At 35.4% G+C, this 21,557-nt stretch overlaps 1 protein-coding gene across 1 annotated transcript in view; it reads right to left on the reverse strand.

Annotated features, from left to right (window-relative positions):
- Positions 1-1,084: 1,084 nt before the first annotated feature.
- Positions 1,085-21,557, reverse strand: part of USP38 (ubiquitin specific peptidase 38) — a 36,411-nt gene continuing 15,938 nt past the window's right edge. The window contains exons 5-10 of the mRNA XM_002716936.6: positions 19,256-19,414; positions 16,974-17,167; positions 13,548-13,641; positions 12,499-12,605; positions 9,999-11,361; positions 1,085-3,110 (exon numbers count right to left, since the gene is read on the reverse strand). Of these exons, the coding sequence (XP_002716982.1) occupies positions 2,949-3,110; positions 9,999-11,361; positions 12,499-12,605; positions 13,548-13,641; positions 16,974-17,167; positions 19,256-19,414 (2,079 nt within the window). The 3' untranslated portion in view covers positions 1,085-2,948. The remainder of the gene's footprint in view (positions 3,111-9,998; positions 11,362-12,498; positions 12,606-13,547; positions 13,642-16,973; positions 17,168-19,255; positions 19,415-21,557) is intronic.

Consider the following 21,557-nt stretch of genomic DNA (forward strand, 5'->3'; position numbering starts at 1 on the left):
AGGACTTGGGCCATCCTCTACTCCTTCCCCAGGCCATAGCAGAGAGCTGGATCGGAAGTGGAGCAGCTAGGACTCGAACTGGCACCCACATGGGATGCCAGCACTACAGGCGGTGGCTTCACCCGCTACGCCACAGCAATGGCCCCCATTTTGTTTTCTGAAACTGAGCTGGGCACACAGTAAGCTTCCAGTTCCCTCTTGCAAGAAGAGAGCTTTAAGGAGGTGGTACATGAAAAAAAGATACCTACTTTCTAAAGTAGCATTATCATAAAAATAAAGCTAAATGAGCAGAGAACATTACAGATTTGGACTTAAGAGTGAGTTTTGAAGTACTTTTGTTCTTTCCAGCTGTGAATTAATATTATAGGCTTTTTGAATCTGCCACAAGAATTCCCAGTATCTTTAGACATTGTGAGACTTATAGCCAAAGTTCTTGTATCTTAAGGTATGGAGTCAGAAGTCAGGAATCCCTAGTTCTATACTACCTGCTTGATTATTCAGCCAGAAGAAAGGCAGTGGGAAGATGCTTGAATGGAGAATGAGCTAGAATTCTTCCTCTCACTTGTAGAGATATGTAAACACCATGAACCAGAGTTGTACAGGCAACTGCTAGCAGACAGTTTACCAGGGCTTATATGACCACACTACTTATATTTCTTTCATTGCATATTGCTCTGAAAAAGAATTCTACTTTTCTCTTAGTAGTGGAACCTAATGTACTGTTTTCAACAGCAACAAGCAACTTCATTTAAGCTGGGTATCTTGGACTGAGTGAAAGAAAAATAGCATGGGTACACTAGTTAGCCTTAAGAGTCAGACTTCATAAGAACATTTGCAAGATGTAAACAGAAGAGTTAGAAATATGGGAGAAAGAAAATATCTTAAATAATGTAGAAATTAAGTAACAGGGATCTGTCAGGATCAGAGCAATCAAAAGACTACCTTATTTAAAAAGTTCAGTTTAGTTGGATGGATTTTTAAATGAAGCTCATTATTCTGATTCCAATTAGCAAATAAAATTCATGTTAGTATTTTTTAATCTTAAAACTCACCATGTCAAATTATAATTTAAATAGCCTCAGTATTTGTATAACTAGAATTTCATCTTTTTATTGTCATTTTGAAAATTCAATGTATATTATCTCAACATATATACACCATGAAAAACATATTTATAGATAAAATTGTGTAAATCTAGTTACCTTTATGGAGGTTCCAAGAAGTATCTTAGCCTAATATCCATGAGTAATTACATGACTTCACCAATTTTAATAAAAGCTAAAATGGATATAATCTGATTATAAATCACTATCTGATCCGTGGATAACTAATTAAAAAGGGTAGCTTACTAATTCATTATTAGGACAAGAGGAATCCCACAGGAATGCTTGATAAAAATCCCTCTGGGTCATTCATTAGTTGGGAAGAAGATTCTCAATTAACTCTGCAAAGAATTTCCGGTTTTCAATCCAATCCATTTTCCTAATCAATCTGGTGACTGAAAGTGTTAGGAGTGCGAGGTAGTGGAATGAAGATGGGAGTTCTGTTTTTAACCACTGCCATAAAAGCTTGGGAAAAAGATAAACTCCAAATCACCAAAGAACATTCTTTCCTTAAAATGTTTTCAAAATAAATATGAGACCAATCTTCAGAACAATGAACAACCATGGATAAGTTGAAACCTTTAGGAAGGGGGATAGTTCGGATAACTCTTGTGCTGGATAATCAAGACCCAGGAGAACTGACATGTTTCATTTCCTGACAAAAGAAAATTCAGGACCATAGGGTCTGGCATTTTAACATTTTATCAGAAACTATGAAAGAGAAACAACTATGTAAAACATATGACTCAAACAAACAAATTCCCCAAATGTAGAACTCTGAAAATATGCAATCAGTGTTTAATATTCTGAGGATTAAGTAACAAAATCAAAAACGTTTTTTCTTTTTTTCTTTTTTACTTAACTAGGTTCATTTCCTCTGAATTTTCCTAAAAGTTAAAAATGAACTATCACACTTACTGATTTGACTTTACTTCTGGAAAATCTAATACCTTTCAAAAGTTATAATTTTATTGTTAGCACAAAATTTACTTCCTAACATTTCATTTTTAAAAAAGTTTCTGCAGCCAAAGTTTCCTATTTTTGAATTACAGTACTACAAGGCACATACAGAACTCACCTCCTTCAAAACACACAGAAGATATACTCCCTGAAATAGAATTTTAAAATCTGTGAACAATTAGAAATACTACAGAATTAGCAATATTTAGGTAAAAACATTGCTCCTACAGGATCATGCACCTTTCTTAAAATCAATTCATTCACCACATTTGTATAAATAATCTTTTTTAACATTTGCATTTGAAATGCAGATACAGTGATGCTGAAGACAGTGCTAAAAAAAACCCTTGAAGTACTATAGCTTGATAGATTTTATGTTAAAATTATTGCCTTCATTAGAGACTGTGCCGTCTCCAGTATTTTAAAAAACTTGAATTTAATAATGGGGTAACTACGTTGAAAATAAAAACATTTTTAGCAATTTTTCCTCACCTCTAGTATCAATTACTTTATAAAGAATGCTAAACGAATTATGTATTTTTGTCCAGTAAAACTGAGGGTAACCATTTAAATGCTTCTACCAGATTTAATGCAGCTTAATTAGGGACTAGGTACATATTTTACTCCAAACATTTTTGGTCAAGCATGTCTAACCATAAAAGCAAATGGAATTTTAAGAGGTAGATTTTTTCCCATGATGCATTTGTTGATAAATGTATTGTTAAGAAAATAAAAACAAGCACTGAGTGTGTTTTCTTAAAAGTATAAGGGTCTAATGAAAACAAAAAAAAAATATGATAGATAATGATATTTGTTACAGTATGACATTTTAACAGTCATAGTATTGGATATTTTGTGACCAGTGCATTTTGGACTCTCTCAGCATCAAAATACGAGTCTGCCAACTGTATTAAATCCTCCTCCACCCCCTCCACCAGTTGGTCCACAGCTTCCTGGTGGGTCATTGTCATCAAATCCATTGGGCCGAAAAGAACAGGAGGCAGATGCAGCTTGTAGGGCCCGGGCTCGAGCATTCAACTCTTGTTCCTAAAATTAAAAAATTGTTTATGAAATTAAAATGTAAATACAATGGATGGATATACTACCTATACAAGTGTTTAAAAACTGCTTTAATCTTTAATAAGCATACTTCAAAGCAGTAACATTAAAAGTACTGACATCAAACCTTACCAAATCCTACTTAGGTACATATGATCACCTTTGGAGCAAAAGAGATAGAGAACAGAATCCTGACGTAAACTCTCCACAGTGATAGATCCTAAAAGTTACTCTGTTTCTCACATCCCAAGTGTTCAGAGAAAATGAAGACCTTAAATTATAAACTCTCAGAAAATATTATGGCTACTGTAATACTCTCTAATACATTTAAGAATGGATTTCATGTATAACACAGAACATAAATATCAAAATGGAATATCAACTCTTCATCAACTGAAGCTATTTTGGAAGTGATTGTAGTAAAATATATAAGGGGAAGAAGCCTGAATTCTTTCTACGCTTTCCTTTTTTTATTCCTCAATAAATATTAAGACATATCTAAAAAAATACAGAGAAGTAAAGCCTATTCCCTTATAGTAGCACTGACAACTTTCCTCTATCAGAGTATTACAACTTTATTATAGTCATATTTATGTATATGGTAGGCACGTATTAGATACTCAGTATTAGTGGTCTCAGATTACAGATTAGGTATTTAGCTTCAAAGGAACAATAAATAATGGCCTATATATCTGGCAAGGTGTAAAACTGGATTCTAAAACAGGGGGAGGGGGCTACAAACTCCTTGATAGCATATGCAGACTATTCTGGTATGTTCCCATTTTTCTGGGATATGTGATCGGTTACAATAAAGTCTAAAAGCCACTGCCAACTGCATAACCCTTGTTAGCAAAATCATCTTGAAGAATTTTCAAAATACAGTTAGCTTTAATAGCAAAAATCAGGGAGCCGATGTGTAGCTCAGTGGTTAAGATACCTACATTCCACACTGGAGTACATGGATTTGATTACTGGCTTCAGCTCCTAACCCCATATTCCCCCAAAGATAGACCTTCAGTAATGGGCTCAAGTAATTGGGTTCCTACCATCTGAGAGACCTGGATTGTGTTCCTGGCTGCCACTTTTGGTACTGGCCCAGCCCCAGCCATTGCAGGCATCTGGGGAGTGAACCAGTAGATGGAAGCTCTGTCTCATTCTGCCTCTCAAACAATAAATTAATTAAAAATTTAATTATTTAAAATTTTCCTGTGACTTTGCTCCATCTAGTAACGTAAAACTTCCTGCTAAATGTTTTAGTTAACTATCCTCCTCCCTTTACAAGATGATCAACATCTAGTAACTTTAAAACTTCTTGCTAAATGTTTTAGTTAACTATCCTCCTCCCTTTACAAGATGATCAACTTTTCAATATGGAGGAGAAAAACCAGGCTGACTTCTATTCTTCACATTATGGACAACTTACTTCTCAGTAGTGTATCCAGCAAGTGCTTGTGTAACTCTCAAAACACAAAATGACCCAGATTACTTTTGTGGCTTAAAGGAAACTTTGATAAGAAATTCTTGTAACATTATGGCCTACTTAGTCTCTGATAGGGCTTTTAAAAATTAATTTGTGAGATATTTCTTGAAAATACTTTTCATCTACTATGTCATTTACAATGTTTATAATTTTTATCCCCTTGTGTAATATCTACCTACACAGTATGTTTCAGCTATCACACACACACACACACACACACACAAACTTATTCAATCTATAAAATTAAAGCAAAAATTATAAATGCTTCACAGGTATGAAATAAGTTACATATATATATTAGAAATATATATGTTAGAAACAGATACAAAAATAAACAGCAAAATCCTAGTTACATTCTATACTATTAAATGATCCACACAGGCAATGAAATTATTACTCTGTATTTAAGAAACAATATTTAGTTGTAGATATAGATGTTCCCTAATGATTTAAAATTGAATGAAAATGTGTGGTAGAGCTCAGCACGTTTTGCTCTCAGAAGCTATGGCAATTTTTACCTAGACTTTGCTATGAAGTGATTCATTCCCAGAAGCTGTGTTGAAAGAGTCATAGAATATAAAATTAATAATTTCATTGTTTCTGCTACCCATGACATTTCTATTTTAAGATACAGAGCTTCCTATGAAAGCAAATTTTTGTTCTATTATCTATTTATATACATATATGACTGACAGAAAAAAATTGTAGCATTGTTTTCAGAAGTTGAGCTTAAACATGTATTAAACAGTGTTTTAATATAGATGGGAACAACATTGTATACATTGTCAAAATTAGGATTCTCATAGCATATGTAATTTAAATCACAAAACTATGTCAAATTTTAAAATGAATTCTAATTTTACTTGTAGACTATAGGTCTAGTCACAGTAAGGTGCTACTGATGTTTTGAGACAAATAACTTCGAGTATTTAGACTTTTTATTTAGGTAATGCTATTGACATTAAATGAATTTTTTTAAAAACTGCACATATAGGAGTGGCCTTCAGACAGTTCATGGAAAAAGCATATTATGAAAAAGTTGTGCATGGATTTCAAAATTTTTGCACCAAAATAATCTTTTAATTCTATCTTTCTCCAAACTTTCTGAATTGCCCTCAATTATTGTTTGTACTGTTCTATATGTATAACAAAAAAGTTAAGAAATTAAACTACCACCTCCTCCAAAGAAAGGAAATAGATAAAGCAATAAGAGCCAGAAGGTTCTGTCTGTGGGCTGACTCAGAAGAGATGAGGTGGTGACCTTCACAAAGCAATGGTGTTGGTACTTACACAATCTTTCATGAATTCTAACCAAAGGCATACTTTTTTCTAATACAGACCCTAAAAGGTAATCTATAGAAGTGAAACTGACACTTTGAGATGTGATGATTTTGAACAGCCCGTATCTCGACTGTTGAACATTTTTTTCATATTACTTATTTAACTCTTAGTGTAGGATTCATCATGAGTATAAAATTAATTGAAAATAGATCTTTGTAAAAAATAAGAATGGGAATAGAAGAGGCAGAAGAAGGGTGGGAATGTGGGCTGGAGGAGGGTAGGGTGGGAAGAATCACTGTGGGAAGAATTACTACGTTCCCAAATTTGTATATATGAAATGCATAAGTTTGTTTTTTTTTACCTAGAAATGAAAGGTTTCTAGGTAAAAAAAATTGCTATCACAATGTGACAGTATAAAATACATTAAACATATAGATCAGACACAGAAGATAAAATACTACAAATTGTTACAATTAGAGCTGATATTTATATCCATTATTTCTTTTCATTTAAAGAACACCTAATGATGAATATAATCATCCCAATTGTAAAAATATGTTTATGTGCAATACAATGCCTCACATTTGCTTCATTCTTAAATTGGAATTTTTAGGTTGCTGTCAGAAATGACTGGAATACAGCTGTTAATGAACTTCTTGCCATAAAAAAATGGAATCCTCAAAAAAAGCTTCTGAGTTTCTAATTGATTACGAGGTATTAAACAAGACAGCAGTTACTATGATATGCACCAAATGGGCTAAAGATATTTGATAACATGTTTTTTGCATTAAGCAAATTGTCATTCTGACATTTAAAACATTTGCACAACACTGAAAAACTTTATTCACAAAGTATACAATGCTTTTTTATATACATGCTTTAAAAAAACAATGAAAAGAATGGCTTCTCATGCTCAAATATTGTATATATTGTCCGGTGTAATCAGGATGTAGTAAATGGAATTGTAAAATTATTTAGAGTGACACTGTAATACAAATAATTATTATGGTTATAAAAGTGTTTGGCATTCCAACTGCAGAAATTAGTTTTTTTGCCTTTCAAAATCCTTATATTTCATTTTTAAGTATTTCACCCAATCGTTGATGTAAGTAATCTGCTGCATTATTTCCAAAAAAGTCAAGGTTCCACTAGGCTTTGTATTTTATATCACAGAAATTTTCTTTCAAATTAATCCTCTTCTCATTTCATCTCTCCAATTGTCAAGAATTATGACTAATAATTAGTGTTTGTATGATCTAGTAGTAAGGGCATGGTTAAGTAAATCCTATTTTTACTACGATTATAAGCCATCTATTAGGTATTAAAGAGTCTTTGGTCGTGAGTCAGTTCTAACAAAATTCTGAATTTCATTTTTCTCTAATTCTTGTTTTTGTATCACCTTATTTATTTCAAAGGCAGAGAGATCTCCCACCCACTGGTTCACTTCTTAAATGTCCACACCAGCTGGGGATGGGTCTGGGCCAGGCTCAAGCCATGAATTAGGAACTGAATTTGGGTCTCCCAAATGGGCGGCAGGGATCCAACTACTTAACCCATCATCTGCTACCTCCCAGGGTGTGCACTAGCAGCGTGCTGGAGCGGTGAGTATAGCTACAACTTAAACCCAGGCTTTCCAATATGGCATACGAGTGTCTTAAGCATTTGCTTGACTGCTGTGCCAAACACTGGCCCCTTTGTGTCACTCCTAAATATTGATATATTCCTTCAAAAATCAGGCTGGTGTGGCATAGGGTTAAGTTGCTGCCTACAATGCTGATATCCCATATGGGTGCTGGTTTGTGTCTCAGGTGCTCCAGTTTGGATCCAGCTTCCTGCTAATGTGCCTGGGGAAGCAGCAGAAGTTGGCTCCTGTGTTTGGGCCCCTGCATGAATGTGGGAGATCTAGATGAAGCACCTAGCTCTTGGCTGTTATGACCATTTGGGAAGTGAACCAGTGGATAGAAGATGTCTCTCTGTTTGTCTCTCCCTCTCTTTGTAACTCTGCCTTTCAAATAAATAAATTTAAAAGAGAATCTATCATGCGTTTTTTATTTGGGTATTTAAAATATAGCAAATCTGATAGCTTTTGAGAAATCTTCCATAAAAATCATAACATAGTGGGCCACTGATTTTTTATTTTAAAAACATCTTTTAAAGATTTAATTACTTATTTGAAAGTCAAGAGTTACACGGAGAAAGGAGGAGAGACAAAGAGATCTTCCATCTGCTGAATCACTCCCTAGATGGCTGCAATGGGCAGGGCTGGGTTACAATGGAGTCAAGAGCTTGGGTTTCTCACCAGTGCCCATATGGGATACCAATGTTGCAGGCGACAGCTTTACTTGCTACACCACAATGGCAGCCCCTATTTGTTCTTTAAAAAATATTTATTAATTTTCATTTTATTTGAAAGTGAGTGAGAGAGAGAGAGAGAGAGAGAAAGAGAGAAAGAAAGAGGTATTGATTTTCCATCCATTGGTTCACTCCCCAAATCCTCAATAGTCTAATAGTCCAGGCTGGGCCAGGATGAAGACAGGAGCCGAGAACTCAATTTGGGTCTCCTGGCAGGGATTCAACTAACTGAACTATTATTTGCTGCCATTCAGAGTACACATTAGCATGAAGCTAGATGGGAAGTGGAGTAGCTGGAACTCAAAACAGGCATTCTGATACAGGATGTGGGTGTCCCAAGTGGTTATTTCAATGCTGTTTTCTTATTCAATATGTATCCCTTAGGAACTTTATGACCATGAAATCATTTGAACTATCGAATTAATTTGCCTATAATTTCCATTTCTCTAATTTTACCTGCTGGTATTTTATATTGATAGTTAAGTTGGGAGGATTCAAAGTAAAAATACTTTCAGCAAGACTTTTTGTGACTTTAAATAAAATCAATAAATCCTTGAAGAAAGTAGTCTTTCATTTCACATGGAGCTTTTATTCCATGGCTTTTATTTAGTAATTATCATCTCCTTGGTTTTATTGTCCAGATCCTTAAAGAGTACAAAAATCTTTTCTTTACATATTGTCCTTAGTTTTCTTCATATTCTTCATTCTTAAACATCCCTTAAAATATTAACACAAAGGGGGGCTCACACTGTGGCGTAGCAGGTAAAGTTGCTATCTGTGGGACCGGCATTCCATATGGGTGCTGGTTCTAGTCCGAACTGCTCTACTTTTGATCCAGCTCTCTGCTATGGCCTGGGGAAGCAGAGGAAGATGGCCTAAGTCCTTGGGGCCTCTGCACCCATGTAGGAGATCTGGAAGAAGCTATTGGCTCCTGGCTTTGGACTGGCCCAGCCCCAGCCGTTGCAGCGATTTGGGGAGTGAACCAGTGGATGGAAGACCTCTCTGTAACTCTGCCTTTCAAATGATAAATAAGTAAATCTTTAAAAAAGTATTTACACAAATGTCTTACAGGAATAAATGGCAAATTCAGCAGTTTCTCAGGGTGGGTAGGACTGAGGGGAAGGTGAGATGGATATTTCCATTTTATTATGCTTTCTGAATTTCTGTATGGTATGATTTTGTAGTGAGCACATCTTTTATAATTAAAAACAAATCTATATTGCATCTACTTAGCACTTTTCATAGTTCTTTCACAGTGCCTCAAAGACAATTTATAGAGGTAATGTCCATTTCATATAAATCCTGACTCAAGTTTCAGAATTCTGGGCAGTCGTTGTGGCTTAGCAGGCTAAGCTGCTGCCTGTGATGCTAGCATCCTATATTGGTGCCGGTTCATGTTCCAACTTCTCCACTTCTGATACAGCTCCATGCTAGTGGCTTGGGAAAAGCAGCAGAAGATGGCCCAAGTGCTTGGGCTCCTGCACCCACACAGGAGACATGGAAGAAGTTCTTGGCTCCTGTCTTTAGTCTGACCGGGTCCTAGCCATTGTGGCCATTTGGGGAGTGAACCAGATGGAAGATTTCTCTTTTTGTTGCTCCCTCCCTTTGTCTCTTTAACTCTGCTTTTCAAATAAAATCTTGGAAAAAAGTTTCACAATGCCTTAAAAATGCATAAGTTACATTTTAAAATTAGGGTACTAATTTAACCACTTTTCAACTGTTTAATATTTTCCACAAATAATGAAGCTAGCATTGCAACTTACCTGCAAATATAGTTTATTGTCTTTTGTTATAGCATCCATAAGTTCCTTCTGTAGAGGTGGGTCTCCATTTACCCAAAGTCCACTGGTTGGATTATTACCACTTAAACCATTAGTGCTATTCTGTTTTTTATACAAAAGCACATATGCTGTGTCCTTTGGAAACCTACTTGTGATTTTCTGGACTGACTGAAATGAAGTAAATGTCACTCTGCTGTCATTAAATAAAAACCATTCTTTTGACATTTCCTTATTTTCCAAATCCTGTTCAAAGATTGCACTGGGACTCTCTCTCCCTAATAAATGACTCTGGGAGGATGCTAAGGCCAGAGTTTCAGACTGGTGGCACATCTGGTATGTGGACTCCGTGCCTGTGATGTTTCTGGCATAAGAATAGTAATGCCCACTCTCAGAGGACACACCAGAGTGAACAACAACAGAACTTAATAGATAGGGCACCAGTTTGGGGCAGCAAGCATCTTCAGTTCCAGAAGGCTTCAATTTCTTAGCTAGGTTCTCACTAATGTCAGTGAAGTCAACATCTACAGACCAACTTTCTGACAATGAAGAGAAAGAAGTAGTTCTTTTAACTGGCAACTCCAAAACCAGTGGCAGTGACACATTGTCTAAAATTTTTCTTCTCACATGATACTTTTGATCATATGAAAATCTCAGGAGAGTAAGAATAAGGTATTCAGGTTCCTCTGTGATTTGCATAGTTTTCTCAGCATTCTGCAGAGAGGCACAGTTTTCACAATAATATTGGTTGTCATCAGTAAGAATCTCTGGAGCCAAAAAATAATTTAGCAAGTCAGTTACTGAAGGTGTGGTTTCACCTCCTGGTTTCTGAGGTACATCTTTATTAACAAGAATCTTGTTAGATTCATTGGGTACAGAAGTGTTCTCAGTACAGTGAAACTCATCAGGAGGACTGTGTATCGTTCTTTCATTCACAACTGAATCATGGACAAAGGCAGCTGTTGCTGGATTATACACCACTGGTTCTTCTGAATGACCAGATACAATGGTGCGGAGCAGGCCATTGTCTTGTACATCAGGTGATGATGCTAGGTCTTGGAAAGACAAGTTCTCCACAGAAGAGGAAGGACAAAAGGCAAGCGAAAGATCTGTAAAGGCTTCCACTTTTTGTGAGGTACTCCGGCAGTTCAAACAACGTATATGAGTTTGTAGCTTTCCTCCAAACATTTTTTCTATTAAAGTCTTCTCACCGTCACTTGTGCAAGGGGTCTCTGTTAGTGCAGCTGCCTTACTGACTACTTCCTGTAAAGAAGTTTCAGTGCACCCCAGGCTTTCAGAAGACTTGTGCAAGGACTGAACTCTCAATATCTTTTCTTCTTCATGGAGCCTGCAGGAGAGTGTATCATTATATAGCTAATTCACTTAAGTTTAAATTTCATTTCTATTTAAAAAATTATAAATTTCTAATTATAAAAGCAGTCAAATTACTTTCAACAAATATAATGCTTAATTTTAAAAAATCAAGTTTCTCCTGTTATAGTTGAGAATAACAGTAGTTTGATAATAAAGAAAAGAAGTTAAGGGGCTATTACTAGTCTATATTCTCCTATCTTCTTACAGTACATTTTATAATACTTATTATAGCTCATTATACTTGCATAGTTCCTTTAATTATTATCTTATTTATTTTTGTCTGTCTGGCATCTCATAGAAAAGTCTGGGACAAAGAAACCTCTGAAGATATCCTTAGCTGAATTAAAGAAAAGGTGGTACATGGTAAGCCCAATTAACTTTATCTGTCATTCAAATAATAGAAGAGAGCAGACAGGAAGATATGGATAGTAAGTATTACTAATTAAGGTAAGGAGACAGTAAAATATGCCAAACTCACAGTTATAGATTGGTCCAAAGCAGCAGCTCTTAGCTCTCTGGTCCCAAGGCCCCTTTATAAAAACAACTGAGGAACCCAAGAACTTATACCTATTTGATAGTTACTGGACTCACAAACTAAGGATAAAAGTAAAATATTACATTTAAAAATTAATAAACCTACCACATGCTACTGTAAATAACAGCTAAATGAAAAAGTTATAACTTCTAAAATAAATAATTGGCAAGAAGAATGGTACTGTTTTATTTTGCAAATATTTTAAATATCTGGCTTAATAGAAGACAACTGGATTCTCCTATCTGCTCTGCACTTTATCTATTGCTATGTTTTTCTGGATGAAGTATGTGAAGAAAGTCTGGCTTCCCACAGATATGTAGCTGGAAGACAGAAGACCTCACAGACTTCTGAGGGTGTTTTGGAAAACCTTAGGGGTCCTTTGAGAATTGTTAGCCTACAGAAAATCTGAAAAGAAATCAAAGGAAAAACGAAAGGAAAATATACAATAGATGCAAGGGTGTTTTAAAGATCAACACTTGAAATATGTTTTTTAAAGGTAGTAACAATATTTAGTAGAAATAAACTGTTATTAGAAGACACAGTTTAAATCATAACTTAAAAGAAAACACTTTTTACCTGTCTAGCAGAAACCTGAGGTATTCAGAACAGTCTTGCTGTGACCTGGGAGTAAACCACGGAGGTCTGGAAGCCTCGAAAAATATCCGAGGTGCATATGCTTCCCTCTTTTGATGGTGGTAGAAAAAATGCAAGAAATTATTCTCACAGAATGAACCAAGTAACTGAAATCTTAATCTATGTTTAATGAAGGATTACAATAGAATACAGGTCTAACTCTTGATATAATAGCTCCTGATATTATCTGTCCATGACAGTCATGTATTTGAGTTTATAACTTTTTGAAAAATTAAATCTGAAAAAGATAGTCATGCATACCCTCTTTCAGGCAAAAATTTCCTTGACTGGGTTCATGTAATAAATGTGCAGAATGTGAACATCATTAGGGATCTTACTGATTTTGTGTTTAAGTAGAAAGGCAGGTTAGTCTATTGGTTGATAATGGACTCCAGAGTAATCCAGGTACAACGTTTACATTTTGCCATAACAAACGATAAGATGTGATTATAATTTGAAAATTGAAATTCTAATATTTTCACTATTTGTGGCATAAAACAATGTAGTCTTTAGTTAAAAAAAACCCTTTAACTCAATCTGTCTATAGCATTTAAGAAGGAAGAAAGGTTAGCATACTTGTTGAGCATGGGCTTCAGAGCCATTTGGGTCACATTCTGATCCTGCTGCTTGTCTACATGACCCTGAGTTGTAACTTAGGCCATTTCTTCAATAAAATGGGATATGCTGTATTATCTGGTAAGATTGTTTTGAGGATTATGAGATAAAAGACAGCACAGGGACTAGAAAAATTTAAATGTTCAATAAATGCTAGCTTATTAATTATAAGGAAAAAAGACTTCGATTATATAGGACATGTACCCACACAAAATTATCCTTGTGGTTCTGATACCAGAGTCTCAATTGTGATAGAACTTTAGTTAAGCTCTCTTGTTATGAGGTCTGATTGATACCAGTTAAAAAGGTTTGGTACAATGTGAAGTTTATAGACAATTATCAATGACCACATATACATACTACACAGATACACTCACCTGTGTATGAGCCAGAAAGGCAAAAAGGTGCTGTAATTTTTTCATTAATGAATTGCACCCATTTAGATTTAAAGATAATACTTGTCTCCTGAAGCTGAAAGAGAATAAGATATAATAATTTATATATATATATATGTATATATACACACATGTATTTTTAACAGAGCTAATAGGAAGTTAGCTCATGAACTCCCTGTCTTCAAAGTAAAACTTCACTTATGTGATGATCCTTAACCTAACAAAGGTACTTACCAATAATACAGTGACGAAGAAAGGAGAAAGACAATAAACAAACACTGTAAGCCTGGCAATGGCCTATGTGTTTTCATGTATTATGCTATTTTCTTAATTAGCAATAGAAAAAGATTATTGATTTATAAGTACAGTAAGCAACTTCCATTCTTTCAAATGGAAATGATATAAAGAATATGCTGTCATAACTAAAAAGTCTTGAGTTTTTTAGAATATGGTACTACGCAGCATGGAAAAGGATAAACTACTAAAAATAGTTTAGGCTAATTGGGTATCCATTTGGAAAAAAAAAAACTGGGGTTAGATAAGCTTTTACATCATCACAAATGCCACACAGGAATAATGAGCAAAATGTAAAATAAAATACTCAGGTATTTCAAAGAAAAAGAAGGGGAAATTTAGAGAAAGAAGGCTTTCTAAAATTCATATGCTATAACTGAAAAATGGGAGAAATGTCTACACAAAATAAAAGATTATAAATAGAGTACTCCACAATTTTGAATCACATGACTGCAGGAAAGCAATGTAACAGGATTATCATCTGGAATATATGTAAATGAACATGAGAAAGGAAAAGATACAACAGAAAGATGAACAAAGAACAGCTCATTTAGAAGGAAAACACAAATGAACAGAGAAAAACCTACAATGGTTAGCAGTATATAAGTTAAAACAAAAAGATATTTTATATTAGATGAAATTTAAGACTGATCATATCAAGTACTGCTGTATGGGGGTCATACTACTGCTTTTCTGGAGAGCAATCTGGCATACTCTATTAAAAAAATTATATCTGTATATGGGCAGAGAGCCACACAATCTAGTATTCAAAAAGAGTACAGTTAAATAAAGCCTAGGACACCCATGTACCTAGAATGAGATAGATGTGTATTTCTCTAACATTGGAATATTTTCAACATAAATTATTAAATGATAAAAAGAAGTGGTTGGAAAAGAATATACAAATAGAATTCCCTGCAAATATTTTGTAAAAAAACAATGCATTTGTTTTCGTATTAGATGGGAACATACAACTTCTTTTTTTTTTTTTTTTTTTTGACAGGCAGAGTGGACAGTGAGAGAGAGAGACAGAGAGAAAGGTCTTCCTTTTGCCGTTGGTTCACCCTCCAATGGCCGCCGCGGCCAGCGCGCTGTGGCCAGCACACCGCGCTGATCTGAAGGCAGGAGCCAGGTACTTATCCTGGTCTCCCATGGGGTGCAGGGCCCAAGGACTTGGGCCATCCTCCACTGCACTCCCTGGCCACAGCAGAGAGCTGGCCTGGAAGAGGGGCAACAGGGACAGAATCTGGTGCCCTGACCAGGACTAGAACCCGGTGTGCCGGCGCCGCAAGGCGGAGGATTAGCCTATTGAGCCATGGCGCCAGCCGGGAACATACAACTTCTACACACAAACACACACAAAAGGACTGGAACAAGGCACACAAATTTGTTAACAGATTCCCTTTGATTTTTTGGCTATGTTATTCTAGATTTTTCTTGTAAGCCATGAAAAAGAATTCATGTATCACCTAAGAAAAAAAATATACTGTCTTTCTACTCTAAGACGGTATTATTACTATACAATAAGATATGATCTTCAAATTGTTCTTGCCAGTTACAACTGCTTTGGATCTCAGCTTTTCCCTGTAATTGTAAAATGAGATAGCTGAAACAGATGACCTCTGGTGGTGAGATACGGATTTTTTCAGTCTTAAGCCTAGTAACACTATGTCTAATAGTATATTATTTCTTAAAAACAAAAAACCAAATACAAGCAAATTAAGACAGAACACTAAACCAAACCAAAAACACCTTAGTGCTGATGGTATAATCTGAGGTAAACAATACAATAAAACTAATTCTACATCTAACAGTTTATGTTTCCTCTAGGCAGGCGTAAGAATTTATAAAAGCTTGACACTCAATTTGTAAACATCTTTGGGCAAATTCCACAAATACTAAGGAGAAAAATTTTGCCTTCTAGAAAAACTTATCATCAGTTTGTGTCTTCATAGACAGCATAATAATACGCTCTGACTTCCTATTCGCTTGCCTGCAAAAGAAAATGGATTTGAAAGTAAACTCATAACAGGGCAAAAGAACATCTCTCTTTATACGTTGTTCAATAACTATCATCTTGGTTCTCAAGCAGAACCCAAACTTCTTTAAGCAGCAAAAAACAGCTTGATCTCATAAAGAGCAAAATACCTCTAAGCTGATAAAACTAAAATATGATCCCCTCAAAACATATACAGGTTAAAAAAACACACTGTCTTATGGAATAATAGAAAAGAAGTATGGAATAATAGAAAAGGATTTAAAACTCTTTGGAATAGGCTCAATCAATCCCTCAGTTACACTACTAAAATTCAACTCACAAAAATTTTAAACAGTCACGGGACAGGTGTTATGGTGCAGCAGGTTAGATGCTGTTTTAGGGGGCTATGGCATGGTGGGCTAAATCTCTGACTGCGGCACCAGCATCCCATGTAGGCACCAGTATGAGTCCTAGCTGTTTCTCTTCTGATCCAGCTCTCTGCTATGGCCTGGGAGAGCAGGAAAAGGCACAAGCACCTGGGCCCTGGCACCCGTGTGGGAGACCTGGAAGAAGCTCCTGACTCCTGGCTTTGGATAGGCCCAGCTCTGGGCGTTGGGGCCATTTGGGGAGTGAACAGTGGATGGAAGACCATTCTCTCTATCTTTCCCTTTCTTTAACTCTACATCTCAAATAAATAAATAAAATCCTAAAAAAAAAAAAAAAAAAGATGCTGCTCTGAATGCCCATATCCTTAATAGGAGTGCTGGTTTGAGTCCTGGCTCCTCTGCTTCTGATACAATTCCCTGTTGGTACACCTGGGAAGCAAAGGATGATGGCTCAAGTACCTGAGTTCCTGCCAGGAATTCCTGGCTCCTGCCTGCATGAACCAGTGCATGGAAGATCTCTAAGTCTTTCTGTCATTCTGCCTTTCAAATAAATAAATAAATCCTAAAAAGTTTTGACATCTAAATACAAAAACTGATAGAAATTCCTGATCACAAAGTTTCACTCTGAATAAGGCAATTATATGGAAACATTAACATTTATGTCATGTGTAAGAAATAATGTATAAACAATTCCAAGATTTTATAGTTCATCAGCATAACTTAAAATGAAAGGTTCAAATTTAAACTTACTCTGTGGCCATAAACAATGCTTGTATAACACTATTCATATAACACGTATTTCCTAAGTTAATAAGACCAGTTTTCCCAGTTTCAGATTTTCCAGAAAGTCTAGACAAGCAAGATGCCAAAGAATTGGATTGAGAAGTCCAGGCACTTTGATTGAGAATCAACTTAATCTTCTCTTCACTGGGCTTAGGAAAGTCCTATATATCACAGAGAAAAAGTTTTTAAAAGTAAAGTAAAATTAACATCATAAAGATTTTTCTATTGAGATTTAAGCTTTCTTTTCTCACAGTTACTTTTGATAATACTGACAAAATAAAACATCAAACTACACTGCACATGGCAAAAATAAATATCTCCAAAAGGAAGAGTTTTAACAAGTTTAATACTCAAGAACCAGGAATTCAAGACACATTTGAACTATTTATGTAATCTGTTTGAGAGAAAAATGTCTATAAAGCAGAACTTTTGAGATCAGAGAATATACTGTAGTGCTATTTAAAGACAGTAGAATGAGGGTTTTAATCTAGCATATAATTGAATTAAGAACATATTGATTTCACATTTCATAATGAAAATAAGAATATTTACTCAGTTAATCCTCAGAAATAAAAGCTCAAAGTAATTAGGGGGTTAAAAATGAAAGCATCTAAACACAATGACCCATGCTTCTGAAAAATACAACTCGATCTCACGTTTAATCATATAGAAAATTATTACAACACATAGATTCTTCCGATCAGCTTTGTGAAGAATGAGATTAAGTTTTTAATGCAGACAGTTTTAAGCATAAGTAGAGCACTTGTGAATAAGGAAAACAGATAAAAGCATTTAGGCTTTTCCAGATTGCTAACACTATCTGGTACTTGGACCTTAGAAAACAAACATTTTGGGGCTGATGCAGTGCTGGCATCCCATATGGGCACCAGCTCCAGCCCTGGCTGCTCCCCTTCTGATCCAGCTCTCTGCTCATGGTCTGGGAAAGCAATGCAAGATGCCTGGGCTCCTGCATCCATGCGGGATACCTGGAAGAAGTTCCTGGCTCTTGGCTTCAGATCAGCACAGCTCTGACCCCTGCAGCCATTTGGGGAGTGAACCAGTGGATGGAAGCCCTTTCTCTCTGTCTCTCCCTCTGTCTGTAACTCTGCCTCTCAAGTAAATAAATATTTGAAAAAAATATTTTATGAAGGAATTTTAATCTTCAGGTTGTTCTTTGTTGACAGTTAGTAAGAAGTGCATTCTCTGGGCTGAGTGAGTCTTTTGCTTCTTCTAGGAGCTAATTAAGCCTAGCTGAGTTAAATTTGCTATTCTGCTATATCCTGATTATATGGTAAGTTAACTAACAGGAAATTGTGCTTACTGAGACCCATTCTTCAAAAAATTAGGATCAATGCTTTTCTGGATCCATTGTCTATATAAAGTTGAAAAACAGGGTAACTCCAAATAATTCAAGTAAAGATTTGACCAAATATGGACATCTATGAATAGTACATGGCAAAAATAGAATAAAAAATGGGGAAGGAATCAAAATATTTTATTTAATTATATTTCCTTGATTCTAATTTGTACTTTGCATATTTTATTTGATTTATTTTTTTAAAGATTTATTTATTTATTTGAAAGGCAGAGTTACAGAGAGGCAGAGGCAGAGGCAGAGGCAGAGAGGTCTTCCATCCACTGGTTCACTCCCTAAATGGATGCAACAGCCGGAGCTAGGCCAATCTGAAGCCAGGAACCAGAAGCTCCTTCTTGGGCCATCTTCTACTGCTTTCCCAGGTCATAGCAGAGAGCTGGATTGGAAGTGGAGCAGCCAGGTCTCGAACTGGTACCCATATGGGATGCCAGCACTGCAGGTGGCAGCTTTACCAGTTATGCCACAGCAGTGGCCCCTGTTCTCTGCATATTTTAACACTTTTAATACTGGGATGCAAACCTGATACACACGCACACACACACACAAACATATGTATATACACATATATTCAACTGATCCAGCATTTAAAAAATATTCTCCAATGGTTGCTATAAATTTAAAGATATGCCCTATAAATAACAGCACTGCAGACCTGAAGAAACATCATTATTAATTTATAATGGTAATAGCAAGTAAGAAAGAGATACACTCCTAAACATTAATGAAATCTGATTCTAACTGTATTTTTCAAAAAAAAAAAGCATAGCACCAAAAAATAAATAATTGACTAGTTAATTATAGAAATGTTTCACTGCATTTATCTATCACATCATGCTCTGCAACTCTGTAAATATTAGTACAACTATCATCATACCTTTATTGCCTCCAGAATGGATTCATAGAGATCTGGAAATCCAGAATAATGATACATCATACAGTGTATTAATTCTGTTAACTGCAATAAGAAGGCTGTACTAGAAGGCAGGCCATCGCTTTTGAAAGAGTGAACCAAATTAACCACATGAGGAACAATCTGAAGAGAAAAAAACACAAATACTCCTTAATTTACAAAATTACTGGTAATATAGTCTCTAATCTACAGACTGCAAATGTATGATCAGAACTTTTCTATGCATTTAGTCACAGCTTATTTTAAAAAAGCTATGAAGTGAAAAATTTCTTGAATATCAAGATAAATCTAATTTTCAAAATCACAACTGATTGTAACACCATTTAAGAACCTTCTTTTTATCTTAGTGCTCCATCTAAAATACAAATTAAGGTACAAACAGGTATTGCAATCATTGCTGCCACTGTAAGACGTTAAACATGTTTTCATTTGATTACTGTTCATTATTGTTCATAACCCTTGACTTTTTGCCTGCTCAACTATGGTCTTTTTAGTTTTTATTTGTTCAAGTCTATTTTATGGACCATTAAGCCTTGATTATAATTTAAACTTAAAAATATGTTATCTAAAGAATAATAAAATATTAAGTTGGAAATAAAAGAAATGCCTAAAATTTAAAGATGTTAGGGTGACATTGATTGGATCATAAAATATGAACAGATTACAGAAAATAAAACAGCAGAACCATATAATTAGCTAAAGAGCTCCACCTAGTGTAAATTTAAAAATTACACTTGAAAGAATTAAACATTGCACATTAAGGTCTACTTCAGAGTCCTTGAAACGAAATAGCTTAGGAATATCACTAAAATTACAACTCAAATGACATGATTAGTTTTCTTTTAGAAAAGCACAGGAATTGGAGTGGTTATCCTTACTAATGAACCCCATCCCCCGCCCTTGAAAAGAGGAGATGGGTCTAAATAAAGGAACTCAGAAATTCTATTATTTTTAAGGAATAGAGCTAAAAATAAAAGGGAAATAGAAAATATTTATTAACCATAAAAATGTTCTTTCACTGTAAAATTATAGACTAAAAAGTCAACTAATATAGTCAATTAAACATTTAAGAGATTGTTAATTATCAAACTGAAACAAGCTCTACAGAAGTGGCTCATTCCTGTAGCATAGTGCTATACTTTTCCTAACTAATTATTAATTCTAATATGATATTACACATTTATACTTCTTATGGTAGAAGACATCTTAGTGCTATTTCCAATCTGCTTACTCATGTGCTTGAGTTCTTAAACCACATTTTTGTTTTTAATTTTTTTTTCTTTTTTCTTTTTGACAGGCAGAGTTAGACAGTGAGAGAGAGAGAGAGAGAGAGAGAGAGACAGAGAGAGAGAGAGAAGACAGAGAGAAAGGTCTTCCTTTTTCTGTGGGTTCACCCCACAAGTGGCCGCTACGGCCGCGGCTGGCGTGCTGCGCCGATCCGAAGCCAGGAGCCAGGTGCTTCCTTCTGGTCTCCCATGCGGGTGCAGGGCCCAAGGACCTGGGCCATCCTCCACTACCTTTCCGGGCCACAGCAGAAAGCTGGACTGTAAGAGGAGCAACTGGGACAGAATCCGGTGCTCTGACCGGGACTAGAACCCGAGGTGCCAGTGCCGCAGGCAGAGGATTAGCCTAGTGAGCCATGGCGCCGGCCACATTTTTGCTTTTATACTGCCTTCTTTGATCTACTCTACATCAAAAGTATTAATGTGACCATAAAATTATCAATTCCTGTGAGTTCACTCTATTGCTATCATATATAAATTTTTAAGCAAATCTGAATTATAATTCTGCCCCACAGGCACACCTATGTTATTCTTTGGCTAAAACAGAAATCCAAAATTATTTTATGTTCTCAGAGGTAAAGGGAAGCAGAGGGGAGAGGTGGGGAGGGAGGGAGAAAGGGAGAGAGACAGAGATAGATAAGAGGGAAGAATTTCAAAAATGATTATTAAATTTACAGTTTTAAATCTTCCAGAAGCTTTTCTAGAGTAAATCTGGTCTTTGCAATCAGGTTATATGGTTGTCTAACTAACATATCCTAAATGGTTAATACTATCACTGACACTGAAATAATAGTTCTTTACTATTATATAGGTACACTTTCAAGCAAGCTAAATCCTTGAAAGTTATTTTACTGAAAATACTGTTAATACTTACCAAATTTAATTTACTACTTGAAGAAAGATACAATAAATTTTACTTAATGAGTAGCTTTGATTCGTTTCTCTATTATTGCTATCTGCCATAGCGTGTATAAAATAAATAG

The sequence above is a fragment of the Oryctolagus cuniculus genome, chromosome 8 (assembly GCF_051225735.1).
Source record: "Oryctolagus cuniculus isolate XC-2025 breed Fujian yellow rabbit chromosome 8, ASM5122573v1, whole genome shotgun sequence".
Taxonomy (NCBI): Eukaryota; Metazoa; Chordata; class Mammalia; order Lagomorpha; family Leporidae; genus Oryctolagus; species Oryctolagus cuniculus.